General features: G+C 35.8%; 1 protein-coding gene across 3 annotated transcripts in view; it reads right to left on the bottom strand.

The window, feature by feature from the left end:
* PHKB (phosphorylase kinase regulatory subunit beta) overlaps positions 1-26851 on the bottom strand; it is a 198863-nt gene that overhangs the window by 108202 nt on the left and 63810 nt on the right. For all 3 annotated transcript variants that reach the window (XM_059906033.1, XM_059906034.1, XM_059906035.1), the window contains one exon: positions 4721-4784. In XM_059906033.1, the coding sequence (XP_059762016.1) occupies positions 4721-4784 (64 nt within the window). The remainder of the gene's footprint in view (positions 1-4720; positions 4785-26851) is intronic.

Here is a 26851-nt window from a genome sequence, read left to right as displayed (position 1 = left end):
ATAGCCTCCCTCTAGACAATTAAGTCAGAATCTCTAGGGGTAGAGCCCAGGCATCAGACTGTTTTTTAAATTCCTCAAATCTAACGTGCAGCCAAGATCGAGAATTTATGGCTGGGGAACAATACCAGCAGTATATTTACAACTCAGAATCAGAATGCATAGTAAAGCAATTCAGTACTTTTAGAATTATGGCTAACAAATCTACAGAAGCTTCCTGGGAAAAGTAGGCTGAAGGCACAGCCCTGAAATATGGGTAGTTAAGAAAGGTACCATATATGTTTGTGGGTATATATGTAAGTAGAGAGGATGCATACTAGATATGTAAACAGCATACACTAAGACTCAGGTACATCAAAGGAGATGGCATGATTGCAAAAAAAAGAGCTGACCACTACTTTATAATAGCTGACCTAGACATGCAATTCCATTCAGCTCACTACTTGGTTACCATGGAAGGCAGAAGAGCAAGACCTGCATCTTTCCACACTGCTGTTGTAACACTACTAGTTTAGTCTGTGACTCTTCTCAGTCTCCTTGATATACCCCCGAGAAGTTTTGGTGTCCACTGGCTTTATTACCCTTCTTTAGTATTACCAGCACTTCACTAGTAATAACATGAGGTATCACTTATTGAGGGTTTAATCTTTGCCAAGCACTATGCTAAGTTTTTTATTTGCATGACTACCTTCTGAGTTAGGTCCTAGTGTCAATATCTCTATTTTTTTAAATGAGGAAGCTGAGACTGAGGTAAATAACTAGCCAAAGTCACAAATTCACTGGTAGGAGTACAGAGTACACAGTGATTCTATCTGCCAAAGTCACAAATTCACTGATAGGAGTACCAGAGTACACAGTGATTCTATCTCCTGACCCTGAATACAATGGCATTCCTTTATGGCAGATTACACTTCTACTCACTCACACACTCCTTTCTTCCTTCCTTATCTAATATATATATACATATATTCTGTAAATATTTATATACTCGTACACACACATATTCATACATACACACATATTTAAATGAATGTATTGAGAGTGAGGCAGGGGGGAAAAGGAAATGAAAGGTATTGAAGGACACATGTAGGATTTCCATGAGTATGTTGACTCTTCAGAGATAAAGAAATGTTGATACAAGGCAAGGGATCAGAGCCAGAGACACCAAGAATCTCCAAGAGAAGCATAATATTAATTCTCATGATTTTCAACAAGCTCATATACTCCCAAACCCCCATGGGCTCTGATTCCTCAATTTCTCCAGCCAGAGGTCTTGAGAGAAAAAGAGTGTGGGAAGTGGGTGATTTAGAGTCTCCTCTTGGGCACCAAGTATGAGGCGCTACTCCCCTCTTCCCAATCCTTTCATGTCTGTGGTCATTCTTCATCCTTCATTTCCTGGATTTAACCAGAATCCTTCCTCCAGAGGAAGTTGAAGTGAGAAGAGAGTTTACGTATGTAGGGAGGGGAAGAGAGGCAGTTGTGTCACCATGCTCCAACCTGAAACTTTCTTAAATGCAAGACTTGAGGTACATAGTATCAATATGATAATTGCCATAACAAAATCCATGTCACATTTTACATGTCTGCATAAGTTCCTAAAATGTATCTTCACTGACTTAATTAGCATTTTAATAGCTTAAGGTTAATTATAGTGTTAGTTGAACACTTCCTTTGCCCTCTCATCTTAGGAATCTTTACAAAAATTGCTAAGAAAATTAGTCTACTTCTTGATCCAGAGAAATAACCTGTATTGCTGCATATTATTCCTTCCATTGACAACTCAATCCATGGTCACCTGATTAGGGGCAGAAACTGGTCAAAGATCTTTTAAAAATTTAAGGCAACCCTCAGGGTTTCCCTTTTACCCAAAGAAAATGAGATTTAGACATATGATTACAACCAGTTGAGCGTTAAGCTAGGATCACAATTTCCAATTCTTTGGCTTCACATGTTAAGCAAATTCTCCTCTGCATGACATATACATCTATATACATTAAATTGAAACCAACGAGGGAACTGACATGGAAAATAAATAGTATATAATGCCAGGAATATTTTAAAATGTGAAAGCTAAACAAAAGACTACAGGGAATCCTTCTCAAACTCTTCCAAAATATAGCAGAGGGAGGAACATCCCAAACTAATTTGACGAGGCCACCATCACCCTGATATCAAGACCAGACAAAGATGTAACAAAGAAAGAAAACTACAGACCAATATCACTGATGAACACAGATGCAAAAATCCTCAACAAAATACTAGCAAACAGAATCCAACAGCACATTAAAAGGATTACACACCATGACCAAGTGGGGTTTATCCCAGGAATGCAAGGATTCTTCAATATATGCAAATCAATCAATGTGATACACAATATTAACAAACTGAAGGATAAAAACCATATGATCATCTCAATAGATGCAGAAAAAGCTTTTGACAAAATTCAACACCCATTTACGAGAAAAACCCTCCAGAAAGTAGGCATAGAGAGAACTTACCTCAACATAATAAAGACCATATATGAAAAACCCACAGCCAACATCGCTCTCAATGGTGAAAAACTGAAACCATTTCCACTAAGATCAGGAACAAGACAAGGTTGCCCACTCTCACCACTATTATTCAACATTGCTTTGGAAGTTTTAGCCACAGCAATCAGAGAAGAAAAAGAAATAAATGGAATCCAAATTGGAAAAGAAGAAGTAAAGCTGTCACTGTTTGCAGATGACATGATACTATACATACAGAATCCTAAAGATGCTACCAGAAAACTACTAGGGCTAATCAATGAATTTGGTAAAGTAGCAGGATACAAAATTAATGCACAGAAATCTCTTGCATTCCTATATACTAAAGATGAAACATCTGAAAGAGAAATTAAGGAAACACTCCCATTTACCATTACAACAAAAAGAATAAAATACCTAGGAATAAACCTACCTACGGAGACAAAAGACCTGTATGCAGAAGCCTATAAGAAACTGATGAAAGAAATTAAAGATGATACAAATAGATGGAGAGATATACCATGTTCTTTGATTGGAAGAATCAACATTGTGAAAATGACTATACTACCCAAAGGAATCTACAGATTCAATGCAATCCCTATCAAACTCCCAATGGCATTTTTCACAGAACTAGAACAAAAAATTTCACAATTTGTATGGAAACACAAAAGACCCCAAATAGCAAAAGCAATCTTGAGAAAGAAAAATGGAGCTGGAGGAATCAGGCTCCCTGACTTCAGACTATACTACAAAGCTACAGTAATCAAGACAACATGGTACTGGCACAAAAATGGAAATATAGATCAATGGAACAGGATAGAAAGCCCAGAGATAAACCCATGCACATATGGTCACCTTATCTTTGATAAAGGAAGCAAGAATATACAAGGGAGAAAAGACATCCTCTTCAATAAGTGGTGCTGGGAAAACTGGACAGCTACATGTAAAAGAATGAAATTAGAACACTCCCTAACACCATACACAAAACTAAACTCAAAATGGATTAAAGACCTAAATGTAACGCCAGACACTATAAAACTTAGAGGAAAACATAGGCAGAACACTCTATGACATAAATCACAGCAAGATCCTTTTTGACCCACCTCCTACAGAAATGTACATAAAAACAAAAATAAACAAATGGGACCTAATGAAACTTAAAAGCTTTTGCACAGCAAAGGAAACCATAAACAAGACGAAAAGACAACCCTCAGAATGGGAGAAAATATTTGCAAATGAAGCAACTGACAAAGGATTAATCTCCAAAATTTGCAAGCAGCTCATGCAGCTCAATATCAAAAAAACAAACAACTCAATCTGAAAATGGGCAGAAGACCTAAATAGACATTTCTCCAAAGAAGATATACAGATTGCCAACAAACACATGAAAGAATGCTCAGCCTCAGTAGTCATTAGAGAAATGTAAATCAAAACTACAATGAGGTATAATGTCACACCAGTCAGAATGGCCTTCATCAAAAAATCTACAAACAATAAATGCTGGAGAGGGTGTGCAGAAAAGGGAACCCTCTTGCACTGTTGGTGGGAATGTAAATTGATACAGCCACTATGGAGAACAGTATGGAGGTTCCTTAAAAAACTAAAAAGAGAACTACCATACAGCCCAGCAATCCCACTACTGGGCATATACCCTGAGAAAACCATAGTTCAAAAAGAGTCATGTACCACAAGGTTCACTGCAGCTCTATTTCCAATAGCCAGGACATGGAAGCAACCTAAGTGTCCATCGACAGATGAATGGAGAAAGAAGATGTGGCACGTATATACAATGGAATATTACTCAGCCATAAAAAGAAACAAAATTGAGTTATTTGTAGTGAGGTGGATGGACCTAGAGTCTGTCATACAGAGTGAAGTAAGTCAGAAAGAGAAAAACAAATACCATATGTTAGCACATATATATGGAATCTTAAAAAAAAAAAAAAAAGACTAGAGGGAAAAGTTACTGAACAAAGAAAATGAGAATTCTTAATCAAGAGGGTTTTTTAAATTAAGCAATCTTTTTTTAGTTAGAAACCTAAAATTTAAGCAGCAAATCATATTCAAAGGATAGGTTGTTCAACCATGGGCTGCTACATAAATTACAGACATTCTCTGATCATAACAAATGACTTGGTTAATAAATGGCCAAATTAATTAAACATGCAATTCAAAAAAATAATCAAAGTCCGTTGTTGCTATTGCTGTTTTTTTACCTGGTTGCCAAAGAGGTTGAATCCATTAATTGCTTCTATAGCTGCTTTTGCTAAGCCAACAGAGCTACAAGAGAAAAGGAAATACTTTATAACTCTGATGCATCTGGCTGCAAAATAAGAACCATTATCTGGTGAATATTCACAGGCATGTTTCTTTATTAACACTTATAACATCTTCCCTAAGAAGAATAATGTCTAAGAAACTTTAGTCTGACATTTCACTATTTTAATTTTCCTTTCTTATAGTTAGTGACCCTCAGGGAAAAATATTTCTAAGTTCACTTTGATCTAGACAAATGGTCATACTATTGATGAGAGTAGTCTTAACTCCAGTATCATTTATATTCACTAACTCAAGGAAAAAAAAAAAGATTAAGTTTAGAGGAAGGTGTACTATGATGACATGTGCACAGCAACACCAGGTTGGGCATCATTAGTTCAGATCAACTAACAGAGCTTTTCTGACGTCAATTCTGAGCCCTAGAAAAGATTCTGCATGCCATACACTTACCACAGAGTGTAGTTTAATATACCCATTCAAATATTCTTTGCTTAGGGTCCAATAAAATAGGCATTATTTTATGCTCACAGAGCAAATGATCATCATACCTCTAATTTTTTGCTATATTCTTCTCTTTGAAATAAAATGTGTACCCCTTTGGCCTCTCAAATGCCTCATACAATAGTGCTGGAAAATGGGAAGACCCAAATTTCATTAAAAATATGACACTGTCATCTTATAAATATCAATCTTCAAATATTTTAGATCTAATGTCTAGTTTATTTTACTTATTGCAATTTTTTTGTTTTTTCTCAAAGAAACTGCATATTCCATTAATAATTTAAAATTAATGACCTGTCATCATTTCTCTAAAGCAGTGATTATCAAAGTGTGGTTCCCAGAGCAGCAGCATTACCTGGAAACTTGCCAGTTCTCACTGCTCTCTGGGACTGGGGTGTTAACCAGCCCTCCACGTGCTTGAATGGACTTGAAATTTGAGAACCACTCTTCTAAGCTATTCATGTCATCACGATCTATATTTTCTATGGGTTGTTTTACATGAAATGTTGAGGCAAGTAAGCATTAATTTTACTATAGGATAGCAAATAGGTGGGAAACATTTTAAAATACATGAATGGGAAGGAATATACCCATTATTTTATAACTTTAAATGAAACAGAACCTTTAAAAATTGTGAATCACTATGTTGTACACCTGCAACTTATATAATGTTGTACATCAACTCTACTTCAATTTTAAAAAAGGATAATTAATGTATGGAGGCAGTGATCAGGTGGAAGATAAAGAGAGGAAAACAAAAAATTATAATTCAATGCCCTAATTGGCATACCTGAGAAACTTTAGACACATTAACTCTCAGATGCCTATTTTAAGTTTTAAAATACCTTGGAATTGATAAAGCAATGCAGTTTATAGGAATAAAGTGAAATCCAGGACCTCAAAGATGAGCTAAGAGAAGGAACAGATTTTTTTTGTTTTTATTACAAAAGTAAAAGCACAAAGGTGAGTGACTCATACTATAAGATTTTACTCATAGCCAATATGATCACAGATATAGAAAATCCTAAAGAATCTACAAAAATGTGCTACTGGAGCTATTAAGGACATCTGGCAATGTCCCAGGAGACAAGATCACTATCAAAATCAATTTTATTTCTACAAACTAGCCATGGACATCTGGAAATTTAAAGTTAAAAATAAATACCACTTACTATCTCATGAAATAACATGAAATATTTTAGCATAAACTTAACAAAATATATGCAAGACCTGAACACTGAAAAACATTTCTGAAAAAATTAAAGAAGACCTAAATAAATAAAGAGCTGTCCCATGTTCACAGATTGGAAAACTGAAGATCATTAAGATGTCAGTTCTCTCCAAAATGATCTATAGATTCAATGCAATCCCAATGAAAATATCAACAGGCATTTTTGTAGAAATTGACTAGCTAATTCTAAAATGTATGTGAAAATGTAAAGTCCTGGGATAGTAAAAAAGTTTTTTTAAAGGAGAGCAAAGTTGAAGGACTACTTCGGAGGCAGAAGAGCTCCAAGACTATGAAGGCAAAAGAAGAAATTTCTGAAAAGATGAGAAAAATCTGTGGTAGCATAGAATAGTTCTTCTTGGTTTTAAATAAAGCTGTTTATTCCTTAAAAAAAAAAAAAAGCTGAAGGACTACTTGATTTCATGACTTACCATAAAGCAACAATTATCAGTGCAGTATAGTATGGGTCAGGGCAGACATATAAATCAATAAAATAGTCTAGAAATAAACCCATATGTATATGATCAAAGAGCCAGGTAATTCAATGGGGTAAGAATAGTCTTTAATGGTGTTGGAATAATGAAATATCCATATGGAAAAAAAATGAACCTCAATCTTTGCCTCACACTGTACACTAAAGCTAATTTGAAATAGATCATAGACTTAAATGTAAAAGCTAAAACTATAAATCTTTTAGAACCTAGGAAAAAATCTTCACAATTTTGAAGTGGCAAAAATTTCTTAAACACATAAAACACTAACCATAAAAAATTCTGATAAATTAGACTTCATCAGAATTAATATCTCTGATATTCAAAAGATACCATTATTAAAATGAAAAGGAAAGTTACGCTCTAGAAGAAAATATTTGTAAAACACATATCTCACAAAAGACTTGTATCCAGAATACACAAAGAACTCTTAAAACTCAGTAAGAATACAAACAACCCATTTTCAAAGTGAGAAAAATATTTGAACAGACACTTCAAAATGAAGATATATGAAGATACATAAATGCCACATGAAAAGATGCTCAATAAAATTAGTCAACAGGAAAATACAAATTAAAATTACCACATACTCATAAGAATGATTAAAAATAAAAGTACTAACAATACCAACTATAGACAAAGATGTGGAGCAATTGAAATACCTACCATACATTATTGGTAGGAATGAAAAATGGTAAATTCCTTTCAAAAAACAGTTTGGCAGTTTCTTAAAAAGTTAAAACACACTTATTATATAACTCAGGAATTCTACTCTTAGGTATTTTCCAAGAGATATAAAAATATATGTTAACAAAAAGATCTGGATCCAAATATTCATGACAGTTTTATTTTTAATAGCCCCAAACTGTCAACAACCCAAATTCTTATCAACAGAAAATGGATAAACCAAACTGAGATTTATCTGTACAATGGGATACTACTTGTCAATAAAAAGGAACAGAAGACTGAAAAAAATTAAATGAAATACATGAACGGAAAGGTGGAGTTGACATAATTTTCCTTATTCTTCTAAGTACCATGAAAAACCCTGGGCATTGCATAAACAAAGATAAAAAGGCTCAGAAAAATGGAAAGAAGGCAGACTGCCTAGGAACCTCAGGATTCTAGAAACAGCACTATGGTGAGTCTCCTGAGTATCCTTTTTGCTCCATATATACCAGACGTAGAGCTGAAGAAACCAACAACTAGGAAATGCAGGTAGGTGCATACAAAAAGTCCCCAACAGGGCTTCCCTGGTGGTGCAGTGGTTGAAAATCCGCCTGCCAATGCAGGGGACATGGGTTCGAGCCCTGGTCTGGGAAGATCCCACATGCCGCGGAGCAACTGGGCCCGTGAGCCACAACTACTGTGCCTGCGCGTCTGGAGCCTGTGCTCCGTAACAAGAGAGGCCGCGATAGTGAGGCCCATGCACCGCGATGAAGAGTGGCCCCCGCTTGCTGCAACTAGAGAAAGCCCTCGCACAGAAACGAAGACCCAACACAGCCAAAAATAAATAAATAAATAAATAAATTTTAAAAAAAAGAAAAAATGACTACTATCTTAAAAAAAAAAACAATCCCCAACAAAAGCCAATGGAACAGGAAAAGGGCAGCCTAGCGAAATAGAAAACTTTTAGACAATAACCACTCAAAAAAACTGTGACCTTACCCCCACCCACCCCTGCAAATGCTGAGTGGGAAATTTAGACTTCTACGCTCCTGAGTCTATAATGAGGAACTGCATCCAACATCCAACCACCTCAGTTGTGGTGGTGCCAGAAAAATCCAAGGAGGAAGTCAAGACTTTCATTCCTGATGGATGACAAAAGTCTCCCCTCTCACACCTCAGTGTCAGTGGAGATCACACAGGGTGCCTAAACTTTCATTCCCACCCATCAGTAATTAGGTGAATCTCCCCTTCCTCTTCGGATGGCACCAGAGAACGTCCAGTGGAGAATTCAAACTTTCACTAATGCCCAGCTGTAAAGCGGCCACACCCTTTCCCTGTCATGTAAGTGGAGGTCAACTGGAAATCAGTAATGAGGTACTTCCATCTTTCCCAGCCAGGGAGGTATTAATGGAAGCCTACTGGGGAGCTAGACATAACAACCCAGACCCAGCAGTAATGAAGAGTCTCCATCTTGGGTGTCAACAAAAAAAAAAACCTGGTCTTACATTCTCACTTGGCAGTAATGGGGTGATGTGCCTACCCCCTTCCCCTGCCAGAGTGGTGGCAAAAAATACAGCTAAAATAAAAAATTAAAGTCCCCACGGTCTTATAATACCCCAAAAGTCCATGTCTCAATAATAATAATTTTAAAAAACCACTCATCATATCTAGAAACAGGACTATCTCAAACTGAATAAAAAAGGGCAATCAGGGACTTCCCTGGTGGCGCAGTGGTTGAGAATCTGCCTGCCAATGCAGGGGACACGGGTTCGAGCCCTGGTCTGGGAAGATCCCACATGCCACGGAGCAACTAGGCCCGTGAGCCACAACTACTGAGCCTGCGCATCTGGAGCTTGTGCTCCACAATAAGAGAGGCCGCGAAAGTGAGAGGCCAGCGCACCACAATGAAGAGGGGCCCCCGCTCACCGCAACTAGAGAAAGCCCATGCACAGAAACGAAGACCCAACACAACCATAAATAAATAAATAAATAAATAAATTTTTTTTAAAAAAGGGCAATCAATAGATAGTAACACTGAGACAAAAGAGATGTGAGAATTATCTAAGACTTTAAAGCAGCCATGACAAAAAGGTTTCAGTGAGCAATTGTGAATATGACTGAAACAAATGAAAAGAGGAAGTCTCAGCTAAGAAACAGAAAGTCTCAGCAAAGTTTTTAAACTGAAAAATACAATAATCAAAAGCTCAGTGAACAGGAGGAAGGAGACAGAAGAAAGAATAGCTAAACTGGAAGATAAAACAATAGAAATTATCAAATCTGAACAAAAGAGAGAAAATAGACTTAAAAAAAACAAACGAAGAGAACCTCAGGGACCTGTGGGACTTTAACAAAGATTTAACATTCATGTCATTGGACTTCCTGAAGGAGAGGAGAGAAATGATAGAGTTAAAAAAAAAAAAAAAAAAAAAGCACTGGAAACAATGGCAGAAATTTTCCCAAATAGCAAGAGACAAAAAGCTGAGTGAAACTCAAACAGAGTAAAATAAAAATATCCATTCTAGAACACATCATAACTTCTGAAAACTAAAGACAAAGAAAAATCTTGAAAGTAGCCAGAGAAAACAATTTACCTACAGGGGAAAAGCAATTAAATAACAGTGACTTGCTTATAAGAAACCACGAAAGCTAAAAGGATGTGACCCAAGGGTTTTTAAGCATTGAAAGAAAAGAATTGTCAACGTAGAACCTTATACCAATAAATATATTGTCTATTTATTTATTTAAGCAAGGCATTCTCAGATGAAGGAAAAATAAGAGATCTGTCACAAGCAGATCTACCCTAAAAGTATGACTAAAGTAAGTTCTTAAAACAGAAAGGAAATGCTAGATAGATAGATAGAAAGAATATGGTAAACAAAAATACTGATAAATACAATAGGCTTTTCTTCTCCTCTTGAGTTTTATAAATTATGTTTGACAGTTACAGCAAAAGTTATAACACTGTGGTTCTAAATGTATATGGAGGAAATATTTAAGATAATTATATTATAATAAATGGGGGAGGGTAACATGACACAAATGAAGGTAAGGTTTCTATAATCCCTCTAACTGGTAAAATGATGACATCAATACACTGAGTACATATGTATACATAATAATATAGAGCAACCACTAAAAAGCCATAAAAAAGATACATTCAAAACCACTATAGATAAATCAAAACAGAATTCTAAAAAATGTTTAAGAACACACAGGAAGGTAGGAAAAAGAAAACAGAGAAATGAAAAACAGAGAGAATAAACACAAAACAAAAATAAAATGGCAAAGTTAAGCCCAAACATATCAATAATTACATTAAATGTAAAAGGTCTAAATATGGCAAATAAAAGAAAGATTGGCAGAGTTGATTTAAAAACATAACCCAACTATATACTGTCTACAGGAAACTCATTTCAAATACAATAATATAGGCAGGTTGAAAGTAAAAGGATTTTAAAAAGAAATATCATGCAAAAAAGCAAAAGAAAGCATATAACTGAAGTCCCAAGCCCAAGTATTTGGAGATGGGGCCTTTGGGAGGTAATTTGGCTTAGATTAGGTCAGGAAGGTGGGGCCCCAATGAATGACGGGATTAGTATGTCCATGCCACACAGCAAGTGGGATCTTAGTTCCCTGACCAGGGATCAAACCCGCACCCCTTGCAGTGAAAGCATGGAGTCTCAACCAATGGACCACCAGGGAAGTCCCGGGATTAGTATCGATTTAAGAAGAGATGCCAGAAAGCTTGCTTTCTCTCTCCCTCTCTGCCATGAGAGGACATAGCAAGAAGGTGACCATCTGCAAATCAGAAGAAAGTCCTCACCAGAGAACAGAAATGGCTGGCAACTTGATCTTGGATACTCTAGTCTCCAGAACTATAATAAATAAATTCCTGTCGTTTAAGCTACCCAGTCTATCGTAATTTGTTATAGTAGCACAAATCAACTAATACAATTCTATATAACAAGAGTATATATATTTTTTCCAGTGCCCACCAACATATACCAAGAGATCATACCTTGGCCATAAACAGAATCTCAAGACTATAAAAGAACTGAAATCATACTGTGTTCTCTAACCACAATGGCATCAAACTAGAACCAATAATAGGACAACAACAGGAACATCTCCCAACACTTGTAAAGAAAATGATACACACTTGTCTACATAATCCACATGAACCAAAGAGGAAGTTTCAAGTGAAATAAAAAAATAGACTGAACTGAATGAAAATGAAAATATAACATCAAAATTTATGTAGTATAACTAACTAAAGTGCTGAGAGGGAAATTAACAGCACTAAATGTATATATTAGCAAAGAGAAAAGCCTCAAATCAATTATCTAAGCCCAATGTAATGAAGCTAGAAAAAGGGCAAAATAAACCTGAAGCAAACAGAAGGAAATAACATAGATAACAGCAGAAATCAATGACATTCAACACAGAAAACAGAAAAAAATGAATGAAACAAACACCTGATTCTTTAAAAAGCTAAAGAAAATTGACAAACCTCTAGAAAGACTAACAAAGAAATAAGACAAAACACGCGTGACCAATATCAGGCATAATACAGGAGATATCACTACAGACACTGCAGACATCAAAAGGATAATGAGAAAATACTCTGAACAATTTGATGCACATAGCTTAGAAGGAATGAATCAATTCCTGGAAAAGCACAAACTATCACTACTCACCCGATATGAAATAATTTGAATAGCCCTGCAACTATTAAGGAAATTGAATCCATAATTTTCAAATGGTCAAAAAAGAAATCTCCATACCTAGATGATTTCATTGAAGAAATCTACCAAACATTTAAAGAAAAATTGACACCAATTCTACACAATCTCTTACAGAAAATAGAGGGAAAAAAACACTTCAGAGTTCATTTTATGAATCTAGCATTAACCTGATACCAAAACAAACCAAAGACAATACACAAAAAGAAAACTATAGACCAGTATCTCTCATGAATACAGACATTAAAATCCTTTTTCAAAAAATTAGCAAACGGAATTTAGCAATATGTGAAATGAATTACCACCATAACTGACCAAGTGAGGTTTATTTTAGGGATGCAAGGCCAGTTTGATAATCAAAAATCAATCAATATAATCTACCATATTAGTAGGCTAAAGAATAAAATTGACATGATCATATCAGTGGTATTAGCAGAGGAATAGATACATAGAACCCAGAAATAGACCAATACAAATATGTCCACTTTATTTTTAACACAGCACAAAGGCATTTCAATGGAGGAAAGATGGCCTTTTCAACAAATGCAAATAATGTTGAAGCAATTGGACATTCATATGAAAAAAAAAATAAAAGAACTTCAACCTAAGTCTCCTCACACCTTATACAAAGTTAACTCAAAATAGATCATGAACTTAAGTATAAGACATAACACTATATAACTTTTGCAAAACAAACCATCAGAGAAAATCATCAGAATCAAGGGTTAGGCAAAGAGTTGTCAGACTTTACACCAAAAGCCCAATCCATGAAGGGAAAAATTGATAAAATGGATTTCATAAAAGTTTTGCACTAACAAAAAAACAAGCTACAGACTGGGAGGATATATTTGCAAAACAAAGAACTGACAAAGGACTAGTATCAAGAATTATATAAAGAACTCTCAAAAATCAACAATAAAAAACAATCCAATTAGAAAATGAGCAAAAGACATGAGACATTTTGCTGAAGAGGATATGCAGATGGTATATAAGCACATGCAAAGATCCAACATCATTATCCATTAGGAAATGCATATTAAAACCACAATAAGATATCACTACAAACCAATCAGAGTAACTAAAACAAAAAATAGTGATAACACCAAATGCTGGCAAAGATGCAGAGAAATTACATTACTCATACAGTGCTGGTAGGAATGTAAAGCAATATAGGAACTCTAAAAAACAGGCTTGCAGTGTTTTAAAAATCTAAACATGCAACTACCCACCAAATGAACTACTGGGCATTTATCCCAGATAAATGAAAACTTTTGTTCACACAAAAACATATAAAAAAAAAATTTTTTTTTTTTTTTTGGTTACTTGTGCTTTAGGTGTCATAGCTAAGGTGTGACCTTGTCTAACCCAATGTCACAATAATCTACAACTACATTGTCTTCTAAGAGTCTTATACTTTTAGCTCTTACTACCGGTCATTGATCCATTTCCAGTTAATTTTTGTACATGATATGAAGTAGGGATCCAAATTCATTCCTTTACATATGGCTATCCAGTTGTCCCAGCACCATTTGTTGAAAAGACTACTCTTTCTCTATCGATTATCTTTGTACCTTTGTCAAAATCAACTGACCATAGATGGGTTTATTTCTAGATCATTAATTCTACTGCACTGATCTCTATATCTGTTGTTATACCAGTACCGCACTTTTTAAGTATTGTAGCAGATTACTGTAACTACAGTAAGCTCATTATTGTAGTAAATTTTGAAGTTGTAAAGTGTGACTCCTCCAACTTTGTTGTTCAAGGTTGTTTTGGCTATTCTGGGTCCCTTGCATTTCCATATAAATTTTAGGATCAGTTTTGTCAATTTCTACAAAAAAGACAGATTTTTGATAAAGAGTACATTGAACACAGGGTATCTTTCCATTCTTGTATGTCTTCTTTAATTTTTTTCAATAATATTTTATAGTTTTTGATGTACAAGTCTTGCATTTCTTTTGTTTATTCCCTCTACTTTTAAAATGAGGAAGCTAAGCCCTGAGAGATGAAGTGTAAGTGGCTTTCAAATGCATCCTTACTTTCTCTTTGGTGAAAACTCTCTTCCCTTCTAGAATCTATGCAGATCATTTTACCCTGGTTCTCAAGAACAACTGAGCCAATAATCTGGGATTAAGATACTGCCCTACTGCCTCAAATCTGCTGTCTAGCATTTCACTGCCTGGAGAAGTACCTGATGCTTCCACAGGTTAAACAAATTCCATAACAATTCACGTGGTACTGCTAGTATACTTAAGACAAGGGTCACAGTCTCTTTTCATAGCCAAAGTCACTTTAGAGAAATGACAAGGAGGAATAAAGTCCAAATGAAGAATATGTGGTGGTTTAACACACGTCTGCATTGAGGACACGGGGAGGGGGAAGGGTAAAATGGGACGAAGTGAGAGATTAGCACTGACATATATACACTACCAAATGTAAAATGGATGGCTAGTGGGAAGCTGCTGCATAGCACAGGGAGATCAGCTCAGTGCTTTGTGTCCACCTAGAGGGGTGGGATAGGGAGGGTGGGAGGGAGGGGATATGGGGATATATATGTATACGTATAGCTGATTCACTTTGTTATACAGCAGAAACTAACACGACATTGTAAAGCAATTATACTCCAATAAAGATGTTTAAAAAAAAAAACAAAACACGTCTTCGAAATCTTTGACACTTCTCCCATCACAAGGTGGAGCCTAATTCCCCTCACTAGAATATAGCCTGGTCTTACTGACTCTTAACAAACAGGATGTGGTGAAAGTTATGCTGCATGATTTCCGAGGCTAGGTCATAAAAAGAAATACAGCTCCCACCTGGCCTGTGGGTTCTGAGACACTGAACCTTGGAACCTAGCCACCATGCTGTGAGCAAACTATATGGAAAAACTTCACACAGGTCTTCTGGCAGACAGCTCCTGCCAAAGTCCCAGTCAACACTCTGATACCTGAGTGAGGAAGCCTTCAAAGTTGACTCTAGCCCCAGCCACAACTGATGGCAAACACATGAGACCCTAAGCACCCTAGCTTAGGCTAGTCAACCCTCTGAACCATGAGAGTTAACAATAATAAAAGATTGTTGTTGTTTTATGCTTCTAAGTTTGGGGTTGTTTACTTGAAATAATAGGTAACCAGTTAAGAACCTAAGGCAGCTTCCTAACTGCACATGCACCCAGCACAATCATACCTATCCTTGCATACTTCAAATGGAAACCAAACAGTACCTGCATAAGAATTCTAAATTCTCAGAACCTAAGAGTTAGAAGAGCCCATAGGAGTCATATGTTCTGACAATGCATGCAAAAACATTCACTGCCGACTGGTTTTTTTGCTTAAGGATGTGTCCCCAATGCCCTAGGAGTCTCCATTAGCCCCCAGTGCACCAACGCTTACAGGCATTTAACCTAGTAATACCAGAAAACTTCCACTTACAGTGTGAGGTGTATGTGTTATTAAGACTATTCACAGTATTTTGAGAAGTGAGAGAAAATAACTTATTCAAAAGGCAAATACATAAAAAATTCTGTACTGGAGGAGATACATAATATAGCCAGTCAAAGGTTCTATGTTTAAAAATGATGCAAAAAGACAGCTAAGGGATGAATTTGGAAACTGTCTTCTAAATAAAGCATTACAAAAGAAAGAAACACTGTACCTGGACTAGAGAAAAGGTCAAATTCTTACCATTTTTATTTTCTTTCCCAAAGCAATTGGTTGAACAATTGGACTTAATTGAAATTCAAAAATATGTTAATTTATTATTTACTGGTTATTTAAAATTCTGGCAACAGCAAGCTATTTAGAAACAGAAGCACACTCCTATTGTGATCTTACATTTATTGGCAAATATAATATGTATGTTGTAAGAATTAGAAGTATTTTACTGGCACAAGACATTATCAGAAAATTATTCCATGATTAGTTAATGCACATATTAATATCAGGTGACTGTTACCAACAGAACATTCACCAATTTGATTCTTGCAAGGCATTACCTCAACACTTACTTACGGGAACTAAAATAAAGTGAAGTTTACCTGGGAGATAGTTTGTAATAAAGTTATTTATTGCATAAATGAAAGCTTTCCTAGAAAAGATGATGGGTTTGGACTAGGTGATTTAAAACCCACCATGGAATCCAAAAAATTAACTGGCAAGCATGGAAACTAAATTTACAATCTCCTATTCATTAACATTATGCTTTAACTCCCTAAGCTATCCAATCATATTTTCTGAAAGAAAAAGGACTTTATAGTACTATAGTTTTAATGGGTGTTCATGAATCGCTCAGTACAGAAAAAATACATAAAATGAAGCAGAATGGATGGATAGCTGCTTGTATCATAGCTCAATGACTGGAACATCAAAAATGACTTAAGGAGACTAAGTAGTTACTTTAAATAACAAGCACTGTATGAAATAAAATGATCACTAAAAGCATCTTAAACTGAGTAAAGTAGAGCTATGTGGTTACTTATCTGATAGTTTAGTGATAGCTTTCTTCATTGGAAAAGCCTAGAGAACAGAACATAAAACCGTAAAACAGAAAAAAAAAAACCACACACACAAAAAAACCAATAATCTTTCCATTTGGGCATATATTACTAAATTACTACTAAGTTATTACAGCTTTCCTTTTTGTTTCCCAATAGCCAAAAAATTCAAAGTTAGGTTTGGGATTCAATTCACATTTTATAGAAGACTCATCTCTTCTCCAAAACAGAGTTTTGGTTTAAAGGGTTTAAAGATAGCCCCAAGGAGTAGAAATATCCTTACATAAATGAGGAAGGGAAAATATTAAAATTAAAAACTTGAATTAAACTTGGAGCAGCTAAGAGGACTACCTGGATATGTAACTCTGGGGATTAAGAATTAGTGTTATAATAAATAGGTACCAAAAGAACATATGAAGGAAAATGCAATTAAATCAAATAAGATTTTTATTTTTTTTATTTTTTTATTTTTTTTTTACATATTTCCATACATATTTCCATACAAATACAAATATGATTTTTAGAAATTTCATGTAATGTCTGAAACATTTATATCAACATATTTCCATACATATTTCCATACAAATACAAATATAAGATTTTTAGAAATTTCATGTAATGTCTGAAACATTTATATTAACATGTTTCCATACAAATAACCCAATGAAAGTTTAGTATTAGTTGTTTTGTTTGTTTTTTTATACTGCAGGTTCTTATTAGGCATCAGTTTTATACACATCAGTGTATACATGTCAATCCCAATCGCCCAATTCAGCACACCACCATCCCCACCCCACCGCAGTTTTCCCCCCTTGGTGTCCATATGTCCATTCTCTACATCTGTGTCTCAACTTCTGCCCTGCAAACTGGCTCATCTGTACCATTTTTCTAGGTTCCGCATACATGCATTAATATACGATATTTGTTTTTCTCTTTCTGACTTACTTCACTCTGTATGACAGTCTCTAGATCCATCCACGTCTCAACAAATGACTCAATTTCGTTCCTTTTTATGGCTGAGTAATATTCCATTGTATATATGTACCACATCTTCTTTATCCATTCGTCTGTTGATGGGCATTTAGGTTGCTTCCATGACCTGGCTATTGTAAATAGTGCTGCAATGAACATTCGGGTGCATGTGTCTTTTTGAATTACGGTTTTCTCTGGGTATATGCCCAGTAGTGGGATTGCTGGGTCATATGGTAATTCTATTTTTAGTTTTTTAAGGAACCTCCATATTGTTCTCCATAGTGGCTGTATCAATTTACATTCCCACCAACAGTGCAAGAGGGTTCCCTTTTCACCACACCCTCTCCAGCATTTGTTGTTTGTAGATTTTCTGATGATGCCCATTCTAACAGGAGTGAGGTGATACCTCATTGCAGTTTTGATTTGCATTTCTCTAATAATTAGTGATGTTGAGCATCTTTTCATGTGCTTCGTGGCCATCTGTATGTCTTCTTTGGAGAAATGTCTATTTAGGTCTTCTGCCCATTTTTGGATTGGGTTGTTTGTTTCTTTGATATTGAGCTGAATGAGCTGTTTATATATTTTGGAGATTAATCCTTTGTCCGTTGATTCATTTGCAAATATTTTCTCCCATTCTGAGGGTTGTCTTTTCGTCTTGTTTATGGTTTCCTTTGCTGTGCAAAAGCTTTGAAGTTTCATTAGGTCCCATTTGTTTATTTTTGTTTTTATTTCCATTACTCTAGGAGGTGGATCAAAAAAGATCTTGCTGTGATTTATGTCAAAGAGTGTTCTTCCTATGTTTTCCTCTAAGAGTTTTATAGTGTCCAGTCTTATATTTAGGTCTCTAATCCATTTTGAGTTTATTTTTGTGTATGGTGTTAGGGAGTATTCTAATTTCATTCTTTTACATGTAGCTGTCCAGTTTTCCCAGCACCACTTATTGAAGAGACTGTCTTTTCTCCATTGTATATCTTTGCCTCCTTTGTCATAGATTAGTTGACCATAGGTGCGTGGGTTAATCTCTGGGCTTTCTATCTTGTTCCATTGATCTATGTTTCTGTTTTTGTGCCAGTACCATATTGTCTTGATTACTGTAGCTTTGTAGTATAGTCTGAAGTCAGGGAGTCTGATTCCTCCAGCTCCATTTTTTTGCCTCAAGACTGCTTTGCCTATTCGGGGTCTTTTGTGTCTCCATACAAATTTTAAGATGATTTGTTCTAGCTCCGTAAAAAATGCCATTGGTAATTTGATAGGGATTGCATTGAATCTGTAGATTGCTTTGGGTAGTATACTCATTTTCACAATGTTGATTCTTCCAATCCAAGAACATGGTATATCTCTCCATCTGTTGGTATCATCTTTAATTTCTTTCATCAGTGTCTTATAGTTTTCTGCATACAGGTCTTTTGTCTCCCTAGGTAGGTTTATTCCTAGGTATTTTATTCTTTTTGTTGCAATGGTAAATGGGAGTGTTTCCATAATTTCTCTTTCAGATTTTTCATCATTAGTGTATAAGAATGCAAGAGATTTCTGTGCATTAATTTTGTATCCTGCAACTTTACCATATTCATTAATTAGCTCTAGCAGTTTTCTGGTGGCAGTTTTAGGATTCTCTGTGTATAGTATCATGTCATCCGCAAACAGTGACAGTTTTACTTCTTCTTTTCCAATTTGTATTCCTTTTATTTCTTTTTCTTCTCTGATTGCCGTGGCTAGGACTTCCAAAACTATGTTGAATAATAGTGGTGAGAGTGGACATCCTTGTCTCGTTCCTGATCTTAGAGGAAATGCTTTCAGTTTTTCACCATTGAGAATGATGTTTGCTGTGGGTTTGTCATATATGGCCTTTATTATGTTGAGGTAGGTTCCCTCTATGCCCACTTTCTGGAGAGTTTTTATCAGAAATGGGTGTTGAATTTTGTCAAAAGCTTTTTCTGCATCTATTGAGATGATCATATGGTTTTTATTCTTCAATTTGTTAATATGGTGTATCACATTGATTGATTTGCGTATATTGAAGAATCCTTGCATCCCTGGGATAAATCCCACTTGATCGTGGTGTATGATCCTTTTAATGTGTTGTTGGATTCTGTTTGCTAGTATTTTGTTGAGGATTTTTGCATCTATATTCATCAGTGATATTGGTCTGTACTTTTCTTTTTTTGTAGTGTCTTTGTCTGGTTTTGGTATCAGGGTGATGGTGGCCTCATAGAATGAGTTTGGGAGTGTTCCTTCCTCTGCAATTTTTTGGAAGAGTTTGAGAAGGATGGGTGTTAGCTCTTCTCTAAATGTTTGATAGAATTCACCTGTGAAGCCATCTGGTCCTGGACTTTTGTTTGTTGGAAGATTTTTAATCACAGTTTCAATTTCATTACTTGTGATTGGTCTGTTCATATTTTCTATTTCTTCCTGGTTCAGTCTTGGAAGGTTATACCTTTCTAAGAATTTGTCCATTTCTTCCAGGTTGTCCATTTTATTGGCATAAAGTTGCTTGTAGTAGTCTCTTAGGATGCTTTGTATTTCTGCAGTGTCTGTTGTAACTTCTCCTTTTTCATTTCTGATTTTATTGATTTGAGTCCTCTCCCTCTTTTTCTTGATGAGTCTGGCTAATGGTTTATCAATTTTGTTTATCTTCTCAAAGAACCAACTTTTAGTTTTATTGATCTTTGCTATTGTTTTCTTTGTTTCTATTTCATTTATTTCTGCTCTGATCTTTATGATTTCTTTCCTTCTGCTAACTTTGGGTTTTGTTTGTTCTTCTTTCTCTAGTTTCTTTAAGTGTAAGGTTAGATTGTTTACTTGAGCTTTTTCTTGTTTCTTTAGGTAGGCTTGTATAGCTATAAACTTCCCTCTTAGAACTGCTTTTGCTGCATCCCATAGGTTTTGGGTCGTCGTGTTTTCATTGTCATTTGTCTCTAGGTATTTTTTGATTTCCTCTTTGATTTCTTCAGTGATCTCTTGGTTATTTAGTAACGTATTGTTTAGCCTCCATGTGTTTGTCCTTTTTACGTTTTTTTCCCTGTAATTCATTTCTAATCTCATAGCGTTGTGGTCAGAAAAGATGCTTGATATGATTTCAATTTTCTTAAATTTACTGAGGCTTGATTTGTGACCCAAGATGTGATCTATCTTGGAGAATGTTCCGTGCGCACTTGAGAAGAACGTGTAATCTGCTGTTTTTGGATGGAATGTCCGATATATATCAATTAAATCTATCTGGTCTATTGTGTCATTTAAAGCTTCTGTTTCCTTATTTATTTTCATTTTGGATGATCTGTCCATTGGTGTAAGTGAGGTGTTAAAGTCCCCCACTATTATTGTGTTACTGTCGATTTCCTCTTTTATAGCTGTTAGCAGTTGCCTTATGTATTGAGGTGCTCCTATGTTGGGTGCATATATATTTATAATTGTTATATCTTCTTCTTGGATTGATCCCTGGATCATTATGTAGTGTCCTTCCTTGTCTCTTGTAACATTCTTTAATTTAAAGTCTATTTTATCTGATATGAGTATAGCTACTCCAGCTTTCTTTTGATTTCCATTTGCATGGAATATCTTTTTCCATCCCATCACTTTCAGTCTGTATGTGTCCCTAGGTCTAAAGTGGGTCTCTTGTAGACAGCATATATATGGGTCTTGTTTTTGTATCCATTCAGCCAGTCTATGTCTTTTGGTTGGGGCATTTAATCCATTCACGTTTAAGGTAATTATCGATATGTATGTTCCTATGACCATTTTCTTAATTGTTTTGTGTTTGTTTTTGTAGGTCCTTTTCTTCTCTTGTGTTTCCCACTTAGAGAAGTTCCTTTAGCATTTGTTGTAGAGCTGGTTTGGTGGTGCTGAATTCTCTTAGCTTTTGCTTGTCTGTAAAGCTTTTGATTTCTCCATCAAATCTAAATGAGATCCTTGCCGGGTAGAGTAATCTTGGTTGTAGGTTCTTCCCTTTCATCACTTTAAGTATATCATGCCACTCCCTTCTGGCTTGCAGAGTTTCTGCTGAGAAATCAGCTGTTAACCTTATGGGAGTTCCCTTGTATGTTATTTGTCGTTTTTCCCTTGCTGCTTTCAATAATTTTTCTTTGTCTTTAATTTTTGCCACTTTGATTACTATGTGTCTCGGCGTGTTTCTCCTTGGGTTTATCCTGTATGGGACTCTCTGCGCTTCCTGGACTTGGGTGGCTATTTCCTTTCCCATGTTAGGGAAGTTTTCGACTATAATCTCTTCAAATATTTTCTCTGGTCCTTTCTCTCTCTCTTCTCCTTCTGGGACCCCTATAATGCGAATGTTGTTGCGTTTAATGTTATCCCAGAGGTCTCTTAGGCTGTCTTCATTTCTTTTCATTCTTTTTTCTTTAGTCTGTTCCGCAGCAGTGAATTCCATCATTCTGTCTTCCAGGTCACTTATCCGTTCTTCTGCCTCAGTTATTCTGCTATTGATTCCTTCTAGTGTAGTTTTCATTTCAGTTATTGTATTGGTCATCTCTGTTTGTTTGTTCTTTAATTCTTCTAGGTCTTTGTTAATCATTTCTTGCATCTTCTCAATCTTTGCCTCCATTCTTATTCCAAGGTCCTGGATCATCTTCACTATCATTATTCTGAATTCTTTTTCTGGAAGGTTGCCTATCTCCACTTCATTTAGTTGTTTTTCTGGGGTTTTTTCTTGTTCCTTCATCTGGTACATAGCCCTCTGCCTTTTCATCTTCTCTATCTTTCTGTAACTCCAAATAAGATTTTTAAATGTAAGGGAATTTATTAAAAGACTTAGATAATAAACAGAAGAAAAAAGGAGAATTATTTGAAATAGTTCCAGACACCCTAGGAGAAACTAAAAGGAGCATGTTGCTTGAGGAAAGTTAAGTTAACAGAAAAATCAGGACAGCAGCGAATGGTTACTTAGGAAACACTTAAGAGTTATACTGAACTTAGAGCAATGGACTCTTTTACCAAATCCCTGAAAAGGGTGAGGCTGCTGCAAGAATGGTGTTGGTTAAATGTAATGAGATCACTTTTTAGAAAAAAATTCTGAAGTTTATCTAAGAAATGCTAAATAATTCAAGAATTTGGACTAAAAGAGATACCAGCAAACCTGGGGCTGAAAACAGTAGAATCAGGAAGGGACTGACAAAAGCATTATGCTGAATCAAGCTTTACTGATTGCTAAGCAAAGATATCCCTGAAACTTAGCAACATGTTCCCAAGATTGTACACCCTGCTGTTCTTTCAAACCTTAGGAAAACTTTTTCAGACTTTAAATTACAACGTGATACAGTAAAAATAACATTGGATTTAGAGGCCAACCACCTGGAATTCAGTTCTAGTTCTACTCCCTTTTGATTTGTATCATTTAAGGAGTGGAGGGGAGGAAATTATAAAACCTTCTAAACTTTAGCTTCCTCCTGTATAAAAGGTAGTAATGTTTCCTGCTTGGCCTAAATAAAAATTATTCTGTAACTGTACAGTGCTACAGATTGCAATTATTAGAGGACCACTGAGCATGGATGTTGAAGAGAGAGCCTCTATCCTCAGAATACTATGTGTAGAGACTTCCCTGGTGGCACACTGGTTAAGAATCCACCTGCCAACACAGGGGACGCGGGTTTGATACCTGGTCCGGGAAGATCCCACACGTCACGAAGCAACTAAGGGCATGCGCCACAACTACGGAGCCTGCACTCTAAAGCCCGCGCACCTAGAGTCCATGCTCCACAACAAGAGAAGCCACTGCAGTGAGAAGCCCGCGCACCACAACAAAGAGTAGCCCCCGCTCGCCATAACTAGAGAAAGCCAAAGCACAGCAACAAAGACCCAAAACAGCCAAAAATATATAAATAAAATAAATAAATTTACTAAAAAAAAAAAGGAATACTATGTGTATGTGTTTTGGGGGCCCGGGGGCAGTAGTCTTCTTTGATCAACATGCAGTTTAGAAGGGATGTGCACACCGTGGCAAAAGAAAAAGGGACATTTACCAAGCCAGTGAGCACAAGGCCTTAGTGAGCATCAAGGCAATAGTCAGATTGTGCTCTCTCTGATTCCTGCTAAGGAGGATTGCATGGCAGAGATGGAGAATGGCAAAGAAAGTTAGAGGGCAAAGGGCAGTATGAGTACTTACAGCAAGAATTACTATGTTTTATTTCCGGCTTTCTAAAATTATGAGAACAGCTTAAGGATATAACAAGGATATTGCCTTAAGCAATCCTTGGATCAGATCCAACTAGGCACAGGTAGTTCTGGGGTGTCTTACAACAACAGACTAAGAGGTGTGACTTAATCCCTTACTGGTAGTGGCTCTACATTCTACTCCCTGGGCATAAGCACAGAACAGATTGCCAACAAACACAGGAAAGGATGCTCAGCATCACTAATCATTAGAGAAATGCAAATCAAAACTACAATGAGGTATCACCTCACATCAGTCAGAATGGCCATCATCAAGAAATCTACAAACAATAAATGCTGGAGAGGGTGTGCAGAAAAGGGAACCCTCTTGCACTGTTGGTGGGAATGTAAATTGATACAGCCACTATGGAGAACAGTATGGAGGTTCCTTAAAAAACTAAAAATAGAACTACCATATGACCCAGCAATCCCACTGCTGGGCATATACTCTGAGAAAACCATAATTCACAAAGAGTCATGTACCAAAATGTTCACTGCAGCTCTATTTACAATAGCCAGGACATGGAAGCAACCTAAGTATCCATCGACAGATGAATGGAGAAAGAAGATGTGGCACGTATATACAATGGAATATTACTCAGCCATAAAAAGAAATGAAATTGAGTTATTTGTAGTGAGGTGGATGGTCCTAGAGTCTGTCATACAGAGTGAAGTAAGTCAGAAAGAGAAAAACAAATACCGTATGCTAGCACATATATATGGAATCTAAAAAAAAAAAAGACTAGAGGGAAAAGTTACTGAACAAAGAAAATGAGAATTCTTAATCAAGAGGTTTTTTTTAATTAAGCAATCTTTTTTCAGTTAGAAACCTAAAATTTAAGCAGCAAATCATATTCAAAGGAAAGGTTGTTCAACCATGGGATCATAAAAAAAAAAAATGGTTCTGATGAACCTAGGGGCAGGACAAGAATAAAGATGCAGACATAGAGAATGGACTTGAGGACACAGGGAGGGGGAAGGGTAAGCTGGGACGAAGTCAGAGAGTGGCACTGACATATATACACTACCAAATGTAAAATAGCTAGTGGGAAGCAGCTGCATAGCACAGGGAGATCAGCTCGGAGCTTTGTGACCACCTAGAGGGGTGGGATAGGGAGGGTGGGAGGGAGATGCAAGAGGTAGAGGATATGGGGACATATGTATACATATAGCTGATTCACTTTGTTATACAGCAGCAACTAACACAACAATGTAAAGCAATTATACTCCAATAAAGATGTTAAAAAAAAAAAAAAAAAAAGAAAGATATTGGTCTCCCACCACTGCTGCCATCACTGCAGCATCCATGAGTGCCATAGGGCTCAGGTTTCCTGTAGTTTCAAAACAGACCATTTTGGCAGCAGAGGTGACATATCTAAAATTGGCTTGTGGATATCTGAGCTAAGAAGCATTTGGGGAAAAAAAAGGTTTGAAGTTCTTTTAAGTGTTCTACCATGGAAAATTAGAAGATGAATGCTAAATGTATAAAACCCATCATCCAAAGCTAAATGGCAAACTTCATTTCCCATCCATTTGAATAAAACGGGCCTGCTACAATTAAGATTAATTTTGCATGGAAAAGGTAGCAAAGAACATCACTTAATGATCTTCTAAGCCTTGAAATAAAATTCTTAATGATTCAATTTAAAGATGGCACCTCAGTTACAGGAAAACATGTTGGAGCCTCTGTTTTTTTCACTAGGGACCTCTCAATACCCTCACTTTCTAGGGTTAATGGTAACTTTTACCCAAGGTTCTTTCTGAGTTTACTACAATTTTTATAAATAGGAAAAACCCTACTCCAAATATTTTATACTGAAAATAATGTCAGTGGGACCACACTGGCATATATTAAATACTTATTAAAAAGCAGAAAAGGGGCCTGATAAATCATAAATACTGAAAAGGTAAATTTAAAAAAATCACCTTTTCCAATCATATAAACTTTCTGTCTTGAATTTGACTGATAATCTGGAATGTTGAGAACTTATAGCTGAAATATAATGTTATCTTCCTATTTTTAGTATTTGCCAGAATTTGTTTAATGTCTGAATTGAACTGTACCGCAAACTATTTCTCTCCTCTACTGTCTTCCTTACATATTGCTATTTATTCTACTCTGTACTATAAAAATGCCTCATATGAATCATAAAACTTATAGAAAAGTTTGTATGTTAGCTGTCTGGAGTTAAATGAAAAATCCTTTTTGTTTCAATCTTTGTTATTAAAATATTCTTAAATATGTGAGTATATTTACATTTCAGTGTTTACTTATGCCAGGTGTTCAAATGCTTTATATATACTAACTCAATCATTACAACAACTTTATAAAGTAGAGTACATTACTATCTCCATTTTATAAATCAGGAAACTGAGGCACACAGACCTTATACAGCTAGTGGTCTGGAGCCAGTTTTTAGTTTACTAATATCTTATATCAGCTTAATTTTTTGTGTGTAATTAGTCCTTCTATCCAAAAAAGTACAGAGCTGCAGATTCCTCTTAACCAGTGTTTCCTAAACTGTTTCTTCAAGTCTCAATAAAGAGACTAAACTGACCTATAGCTGATAACCTTTAGGTTCTTCAATCTTTTACTGTGAAATGGATAGGACTAATTGAGCTGCATTTTTTAGTTAAACAAAATATAAAGGGTATGAGTATCTCTTGTTATGATAAAAATCAGCTCTATAACACGAAAGGGAATTTTACATGCAATGCATACACAATTGCTGTTTGGCAATTTTAATGTACTTGATCTTTCAAACAGTGTCATTTCAAAGAGGAAAAAGAAAATGACTTGGTTGAGCAGAAAGGCC

Source organism: Balaenoptera ricei, chromosome 19 (assembly GCF_028023285.1).
Source record: "Balaenoptera ricei isolate mBalRic1 chromosome 19, mBalRic1.hap2, whole genome shotgun sequence".
In the NCBI taxonomy this organism is placed as follows: domain Eukaryota; kingdom Metazoa; phylum Chordata; class Mammalia; order Artiodactyla; family Balaenopteridae; genus Balaenoptera; species Balaenoptera ricei.
This window is presented reverse-complemented; position numbering and strand designations above follow the sequence as displayed.